Source organism: Lactuca saligna, chromosome 2, assembly GCF_052625555.1.
Source record: "Lactuca saligna cultivar CGN05327 chromosome 2, ASM5262555v1, whole genome shotgun sequence".
Lineage (NCBI taxonomy): Eukaryota > Viridiplantae > Streptophyta > Magnoliopsida > Asterales > Asteraceae > Lactuca > Lactuca saligna.
In genome coordinates, this window is record NC_136418.1 from 35719380 (window position 1) to 35729119 (window position 9740).

General features: G+C 37.7%; 1 protein-coding gene across 1 annotated transcript; it reads right to left on the bottom strand.

Annotated features, from left to right (window-relative positions):
* Positions 1–297: 297 nt before the first annotated feature.
* Positions 298–2207, bottom strand: LOC145030860 (fructose-bisphosphate aldolase, cytoplasmic isozyme-like). Its single transcript, XM_078979294.1, has 2 exons — positions 2051–2207; positions 298–1504 (listed from the first exon to the last, which is right to left on the bottom strand). The coding sequence occupies exons 1-2, from the start codon at positions 2076–2078 to the stop codon at positions 459–461; spliced, it is 1074 nt and encodes a 357-aa protein (XP_078835420.1). The 5' UTR covers positions 2079–2207; the 3' UTR covers positions 298–458.
* Between the last annotated feature and the right edge of the window lie 7533 nt (positions 2208–9740).

Here is a 9740-nt window from a genome sequence, read left to right on the forward strand (position 1 = left end):
CAGAGATAATAAAACAATAATGAAAGAAAGAAATGTTATGAAGAATGATATATTTACCAAGTGAAACCAAACAGGATATATTTAGCATGTTAAAACAACATATTTTAAAGGTTTAATACCTAAGTTTAAGTAGGCCGGTAAAGTTAGAAAATTAACAAAATATAAAAATGGAAAATAAAAATTAAAATGTAAAAACGTTTTAAACCTTTTAAACCGTTTAAATTCCATCAACCTCAACCAATGCTAGACATTTTTCAAGCTTATTTTCAGCCATAGCTCCTAAGCTTAGACCAACACTAAAAACCAAAACATAAACATAAACATAAAAACCTAAAAAGTATTTCAAGGGTATAAAACACTAAACACCCCCCTTTCACAAGACAAAAAGAAAAATTCCCATACCTTTCACAAAACATAAAAAAACACAATAACCCGTTTAAATTACCAACAAACCCTTTTCAGTACTTGTAGTCCTTAACATGAAGACTCTCAGAAGCCCCTTCAAAAGCAGCACTACCCTGGTATTTCCCAAGGGTAGCTTCGGAATTTCCCTTACACCTTGCAAGAAAGGCTTCTTGAGCTTTCTTCACATTCTCTTCTTTTCCTCCCCACGCCTTCAAAGTACTCTGCTGTAAAGCACGACCGAATGAGAAAGTCAAAGTCCATGGCTTCTTTCCTTTGAACTGGTTCATCGCGTTGAGGTGAACGGTGGCTTGCTCCTCGCTCTGGCCGCCGGAGAGGAAGACAACCGCTGGGACAGCTGGTGGCATGGTGCGTTGAAGAGCTCTGACGGTGTACTCCGCCACGACTTCCGGTGCGACCTTTTTGGCGTCGGAGCCGGGTGTGACCATGTTGGGTTTCAGAAGGGTGCCTTCTAGAAGAACATGGTGGTCGTTGAGAGCTTTGTAGCAGGCGGCGAGGACACGCTCGGTGACGTCGGCGCATTTGTTGATGTCGTGAGATCCGTCGACGAGGATTTCTGGTTCAACAATGGGGACTAGACCGTTTTCTTGGCAGATGATTGCGTACCTTGCTAATCCGTTTGCGTTTTCGTTAATGGCGAGCTGTGATGGTTCGTTTGGGCCGATTTTAAGAACAGCGCGCCATTTTGCGAACCTGGCGCCGGCGGCGTAGTACTGTGCGCATCTCTGGGCGAGGCCGTCGAGACCTTGGGTGGTGGTTTCGCCGTCGGTTCCGGCGAGTTCGACGGTGCCCTTGTCGACTTTGATTCCGGGGAGGACGTTGGCTTCCTTCATGACGTCGACAAAGGGTTTGCCGGCGGCGGTTTTTTGGTAGAGAGTTTCTTCGAAGAGAATGACTCCGCTGAGGTATTGGAGGGCACCGGGAGTGCAGAAAAGAAGCTCCCGGAGGGCTCTTCTGTTGGACTCGTTGTTCTCGACGTTGATGCTTGACAGACGCTTTCCGATTGTGCCGGTGGACTCATCGGCGGCGAGAATACCTTTTCCGGGAGTTCCAATGTAGGTAGCGTTGGCAATAAGTTCATCTGATACAAAAAGGTAACATTCGTGTTATATATCAGTTTCAAAATCACTGATGGATCTCAACTTGTAATCGTAGGGTTTTAGAAAATCATCGACGGATCTTACAATTTAATCGGATCAATACAATAAAACAAACAAACAACAAAACGAAGGTAGCAGCGATTGACATATAATCTGTAGTGAGAATCAATCCTCAAACGCATCCATCGGGTTTTTCAGATGCTTGTGATGCAAAATCACAGATCCGAACAACTGGACTCGTAGAAGAAGAATTCTGGTAAAATAATCATGTTCAAGGGTTTAACTGAGGCCTAAAATCAGATCGATAGGAATCATCTCAACTGATTTTAATCGCTAAAACTTTCAAATTACATGTAAAAACAATAGATCAAGCATCTGATAATCAGAATCTAGTAAAAGGAAAAACAAATACAAATCATGCTGGTGAACAAATAACAGATCGAATCAGATATACAAACAAAATGACGCTCTAAAAATGTGAAATCAAATGAAGTAATTCGAGAATGAGGAAGAAATTGATATCATACCAGCATACTTTCCTCTGTAGCAAGACATGGTCGTAAGATTTGAAAAAATGGGGAAGGTTTTGGTTGAAAGTAGAGAGAAGAAATGATACGAGTATGAGCAGGGTTGAGGGTTTATATTTAAAGAGGCGGAGATCGGAATGGTCGCTATTTTTTTCTTTTTTTTTGGTGGTTTTGTAAAACCGCTTTCTAAGGCGGCTTCGATTCATTTTCACCCATTTTAGCCCTCCACCTTTTTCCTTTCTATAAAAAAAAACCTTTTATTTTGAGCACATTTACAAAACTATCGTATGTTGGATGATTGATGAAAATGACCTAATGTTTTAGTGAGTGTTTATATAAATGGTCATGATTTTCCAAATTGTCATTTCATATTGCGGTGATTAAATCAATAATTTCAAAAGGATGCAATGTATATGATTTTATATCTAAATTTCACGGTCTAACATATCATAATCAAGCATGTTTAAATGATAAGTACATAGCATAGTATACATTTTTTGTTTGGTGTATTAAAAATAGAATAATTAAGCATATAATGAGCACGTAGTACATTGTACACTCTTATCTTGGTCTCCTAAGTACGAAGGTCCACCAAATATGTACCATACGTAGGGTAGTAAAACCCATGTGTAATTGAGGCTCATCCAGATGTAGTCACAATGCCAAAAACAAGTTAATTATGTCCTAGTATTATGTTGTCAGACAAGTCTCAAACACATACTAAGTGCTTCTCGCTACATTTTTGAAAGTGTTTCTTCTTACACTTTTCGTACCATTTTACTTCTCCTTCACCACCAAACTTTTTGGAACCAGACTTTGAAAATATGTTCTTTTTGTTGGACCTTGAAGATTCATCAAACTTCCTTTTATCTCCTACCTCCATGCTCTCCAGACCCTTCTCTCGAAGTTGGGTCTCCAATTTCTTGGCTGCTTTGATGATTGTCTTCAAAGTAGTTGCTATTTTTACCGTTAGACCAAAGTTTGCTGACAATCCGTTAGCAAACATCTCTATTTGGAGAGTTCAATATGCACCAAGTATGGGAATGACTTCATCTTCTTGATGAATGTGGTGGCATTCTCAGCAACACTCATCTTCCCCTTCTTTAGGTTATGAAACTTGTTGTTCATGTCTATTAGATCCACTTTTGAGCAATATTGCATTCTCAACTACTTTAGGAATGCTTCACAAGACATCTTCATGGATTCTCCCTACAACATTGTATCCGCCAACAACTTCCATGAATTTAATACCAGGTCTTTAGTTGTTTGACTGCAAATATAGTTTTCTGCTTGTTGTTGCAATTGCAGCTCTCAAATATCATCTCCATCTCGGAGATCCAGTCCATAACCTATACTATCTTTGGGCTTCTAGAAAGACTTGGTGGCTTGGCACCCATAAAGCCCTTGTACTTGCACCCACGTCCATCATCTCCTTTATTTGGTTGGTTCCTTCCAAGCTCTCTTGGTTCAGCTTGGGTAACAGCCTGACTATAGTTCCCTTCATCCGACTGCTCTTCATCTAACTCACGTTGCATAACTGGTGCAGTTTTTCATCCCTATTTTGTTGAAGTACACCTCTTATTTCCTCCATTTGACAGTCTAACATCATTTACATCATTACATGTACTCCTGCCATCGTGATTGGCTTAGGTGCAACTGCTACCTCTGGTGCACACTCAATCACTCGTGGCTCAAGTTGTTGATTTCCACTAATGTTTCCTAATCTGATGCATGTTCTTACCATGACGTTCTATCCACCAAAGAAAACGTTTAGTGTATAGTGACAAGAATTAAGATAGGGAACACTTTTTTTACGATAGACGTATAAATCTCCTTATCACTCTGAAAAGTTATATGTTCGTTCTAATATCATAATTATACATTAGAAACCTGAACATATAAATTTTTTAAATCCGGTCGGATATACACCATAGATCCGATCAAATAACCACATCCTAAAGCATATAAGGAATCTTATAGCTATAACATAAATCATTTAGCACATTAAAGCAATTTACCTAAAATAAGTTAGTGCTCATGTCTGTTCGGGCATACTTCCTAAATATAACAGACACTTATCTTACAATCATCGTTTAGTATTCTAAGTTTAAGTTTAGAAATCCTCAAATATTCCTAGTTCGCTTAAACTAATGCTTTGATACCAATTGTGACATCTCTAATTTCACGACCATGAAAGACCGATGTATTTATGCTTATTTAAAATCAGAGTATTCATTTTGAAGAATAACCTTGTGGAATTTGTTCCCCAAAACATGATAATGATATTACCAAAACATTTCCAAAGACATGTATTTTATTTATATTAAGAACATTGGGATGTCATCGCCAATACAATACATAAGCATAAACAAACATAATGCAAGCTTTACAAAAATCTATCATTCTACTGACCTATAATCCATAAATCTCTCATCCGATCATCACACTTGTTCTCCCATGCCACTACCTATAATACAAGAAACTTAGTGGGTCAGGCTTGGGATCCTAGTGAGCACGTAGGGGTTTCAACCCATAATAATTAAATTCTTTTAATTATATATTTTCATTAGATCATTCAACCCGATTACCCATTCTCGTTATCCTCACTTTCTATCCCTAAAGCATCTAATTCAAAGGACATATCCTAAGGATCATCTTCAGGATAGATAATAATGCATATGAGTTCCTTAGCAATATATGTTAATAAGGCAACCATGTGGGGATGGAGTAAACCTGGTGAACACTTTGTTTAAAAACATCTACACGTTGTGAGCCTGGTAGCATTCCTCTTGACTGTCTAGAATAGTCTGTGGTTATCATCTATACTCCGCTAGACGACTAGATCATCTTTAAAGTCAAGGCATATCATCATTTATTTCATCTTTCATCTCCCATCATCTATATCGTATTTTATTTACCCATCTCTACCCAACATATTTATAGGTATAAAAATAAATATACAGTTTGAATCAAGTAAAACATGTATAAATCGTTTATCTAGTATAGATATCAGGAACACAGATAATAAGTACATATGACATGTAATTATCTGAAATACTTCGTACTATGTGTAAGATGAAAGTAACAATGCACTCACTTGTTAAAGCGATGACTCAAAACTCGAACAACGCTTCTCTTCTAGAAACTAACATTTCCTTTGATGTAACCTAGTATCATTATCACTAAGTCTTAGTCTAATATTTTATATGACTGAAAATAGTCAAGACCTATCAATCATTCCACTGAATATTGATAGCTCTATCAAATAATGATCAGTTAGGAATGAAAGTTGGGAGGCAGGACTATTTCAGCATATATCATTTTTGAAATCCAACAACCAAACCAACATGACCAATCAAGACACCTTCTCGTAAGTAGATTAATCAGTATTATAACTTATAATTATTGATAGTTGTTATTTATAAATTCATAACGACTATGAATATAAATATAAGTTACACCAAAAAAAAGAGTGTAGCTTAACCTACAAGGTTTTAGCGAAAAACCAGTAAATTGCACTGGCATGACTACAACCTGCCAGCTGCTAGATGACAGGCTCTCAAGGACCTCAGAGCCTCGCCAAATACTAAAAACTTAGGGAAAATAGACTCATGATTGAGAGAAACTACATTGGGTTGGTGTGGAAATCAAATGTGCTTCAAGTGCTATTTATAGGTTGTCCAGAGGCCTCTCACATCGTGAGATATAGCTTGTCACGTCGTGACACATGCTTTTTCATGTCATGGCCTTGCGTAGGCAGAAAACAAAAATGTAGGTAAAACTTCAATCTTCAAAAATTCATGATTTTTGCATACGAGCTCCGTTTTTACGTTCTTTATATCCACGCATAGCTATCGACGATATTTACAACTTTTGTTTAGACTCTGTCGGAAAATTTTGAATTTATTTTTAAAGTTATATTTTTAACAGACTTAGATTGTTAACGTCCATAAAAATTTATCTCTCGTCCGATGTCCGTTCTTGATCTTTATATCGACAGACTCGTATTAACGAGATGTTCAATTCTCATTTAGATTATTTAGGCTAACAATTGAATGATCTAAAATTCGATTTCTAAGTTGTATATTCCTATGCTGAATATTAGAAAAATCATAACTTTCTCTAATGAAGTCAGATTTATACGTTCTCTATATACACACTTTTGGTTTAACGACTACTACGAATTTCGTTTAGATCACTAAGACTAAAACGCAATCTAACAAAAATTTACTTTGCGCGTTGTCCTATTGGTTTGATCGCGAACTTCAACAGGCAGTAACTTCTTTGTTATAAGTCCGATTTAATCGTACCTTATATCTTCAGAATCATTGTCACGACCACTTCAACTTTCATCAAGGATATTTGGCCTAATTATTATTTTATTTTAGTACCGTATTTTATTTCTATATTATTATATCGTTATAGGCACGTATATTGCATATAATTACACATAAATAATGTAATATTCAAATAATTCTTCTTTATTACTTCAAGGTTGCAATTGTTGACTCTAACTATTACACACACGCACACATACATTGTCATGCTTTATAATAAATCATAATAATCATTGAGAAATTTCATATAAAACATGTACATTTTTAACATTATTCATATGCTTGTAATAAAAAAAATTCCTTTAAATTCATTCAAAAAACATTTGTCATTTAATCACAGATATCCTATTTAAAAAGAATTTATAAAATCAATTATTTGTATCACGTTGTTCAAATCATTTAACATATCATATATGATACTTTCATCTTTTGAAAATCATATAAACGTAATCAATACTTACTCTTGTAAAGAGTATCATAAACCATAATTCTTAATTCATGAAGTCATTTACACCTAGTAAAAACTCCATAAAACTCACATTGTTAGTGAAAACTAAGTACCACTTTGGCTCTTATCCTTCACTTGGTGCCTGTTGATCAACCTACTTTCAAAATCCTATTCAAACAACATATTAAGCTCTTAATAACATGAATCATTCATAAAGAGCTTAAAATCCAATCCATGTTTAATATAATCATTCAATTGATCATAGAAATATTTACATTTAAACTTTTTTTTAGCTAAAATTAATTAGATTTTAGCTTTTATCCTCCCATTGGTGCCCTTTGACTAACCATCTTTCAAAATCCTATTCAAACAATATCTTAATCTCTTCACCTTCCCACGATCACCAGAAGTACCTGAAACAACAAACTGAAACTGTAAGCCCGAAAGCTTAGTGAGCTACCCCCAAAATACAAACCTCAAAGAACCATAATCATATCATAACAACAAATACAGAACAACATGCATAATGAGCCTTCAACCTGACTGGACCACCTCGCAGGGCCTACAGCCTATTCGGACCGTTCACCGAGTATGTTGGCATACAACACAAAGCAGGATCGCCTCAACCCAACCCCCATTCAAACCAACATGTGCACATAATTATCATACGCTAGCTCATAACATATAACAATCAAACCAATCTAACAGATCACTAATCATTGCAACATCACAATAATCAGGATACAGACCTTACCAGTCAACATAACATCATCCTTTAACCAAGACACTGACCTAACCAGGTCACTACGCATAAGCATATCATCATCCTAACTACCAAGATGTAATCAATAAACATATCATGCCATAAACGGATACAATCCATAAAGGGTCGGTCTTGGTGCCTTAGACCATATTGATATAGTGAGGAAAACTCACCTCGCAAGTAGTGCCGAAATGCTGTGAATCTCTGACTGCTGCCTCATCGAGAATCCCAAACTATTACACAATAATTACTAAGTTAATACCCAAAACAACCTTTTTGACTAAAAGTCCACACCATTCATTAAGTCCATTCCCTTTATTGGGCAAGGCCCAATTACCCATTCCTCAACTTGAAAATCCATATATAAAGCCCATAATTGGCCCAATTTACTAAATTGGGCCCAACCTCCTAATTGGTCCTAACCCCATGACCCATCATCATTACTTGGCCCAAGATATCTTATTTACAAAGTCCAACAAGGCCCAATTCCCATTTAGCCCATAACAGCCCAAAAGTCCAAAGTTCATTTGTCAAAAGCCCAACAGAGGATGTACGTAGGGCGTACTCCTCTGGTACGCGGGGCGTACTCGACCAGATGTTGACCACCATTGGCGTGGTTGACCCAGTATGCTGGGCGTATTGGATTTACGCTGGGCATACTCAACAGTTTGCCAGAACCTTATTAAGTGCTTAACAGCTTAAGCACTTAAGCCCAAACTTCAGATCCAAAGACCTAACATGCCTAGGATCCATAAAGTCATGAACTTTATCACTATGTACGTCCATAAAGTTCTTAATTCTTGGTCTTAATCCATTAAGACTTTATTTCTTCATGCAAGGGACTCATACAGCTAATATGACCTCATTTTTATCACTCAAGGTCCCTCAAGGAGTCTAGAAGGACAACCCTTTTCGTCCAAAACACAACATGCACCACCTTATGGATTTTGGGACAAGGAATGCTTCTAATAAAGTAAAATGATGAGATCTAAGCATATATGCATAAAGTTTAGAACTTTATACCTTATGGAGCTTCTTGAACACAAGTTAACTTCAGATCTACAAGCTTGGTCTTCTTCTCCAACACTTTGATGCACCACCTTCCTCTTAAAATACTCAAGAACACACCAAATAAGCTTAAACACACAAAGGAGAGGCTAGGGTTTGGGGAGGATGAATGTAATCTATGGAGCCTGAGGTAAGAGAGGTTTTGGTGCTTATAATGTTGCTTATATAGGCCCCAAACCATTAGGGTTTTACCCCAGACATTAGTACGCCAAGCGTACACAAGTATACACCCAATGTACTAAGGCAGACTTAGTATGCTTAGCGTACTCTTATGTACGCGCAACATACTCCCTCCTAGTCCAATGTTTGAAAACTTTGGCCCTTAAAATTTTCTTGGCTCTTCACATCCGACCCCAAGGACTACAAATGACAAGGAAAAGATAAAAGAGGGTTTGGGAATACCTGCTGAATCTCGGGATGATAAAATTCTCCCCCACTTGACTTAGACTTCATCCTCGAAGTCTGTTGCGGAAAAAAGACCCGGGTAATGCTCCCGCATCTTGGACTCGGGTTCCCATGTCTACTCGGATCCCTTCCGATGCTCCCACTATACAATCACCAAAGGTATCTCCTTGTTCCGTAGAACCTTCTTCTTCCTCTTTAGAATGGGCACATGCCTCTCCACGTAATTCAGGTGCTCATCGACCTGAATATCATCCAACAACAACACTGCGTCCTGATCCATAATGCACTTTCGTAATTGCAAAACGTGGAAAGTGTTGTGGATTCGGCTAAGCTCCTCTGGTAGCTCTAGCATGTATGCCACCTTGCCAACCATGGAAACAATCCTAAACTGTCCAATGAAGTGGGGACCCAATTTCCCCCTCTTCCTAAAGCGGATCACACCCTTCCGAGGTGAGACCTTCAGGAGTACCATATCACCCACCTGGAACTCTAACATAGATCGGCGTCTGTCGGTGTAACTCTTCTGTCGACTCTGAGCAGTCTGCAATCATTGCCTAATCTGCTGAATCTTCTCGGTAGTCTGCAAAAGTACCTCAATCCGTCCCATCACCTTGTGTCCGACCTCACCCCAACAAACCAGGGTGCTACATCTCCACCCATACAACAACT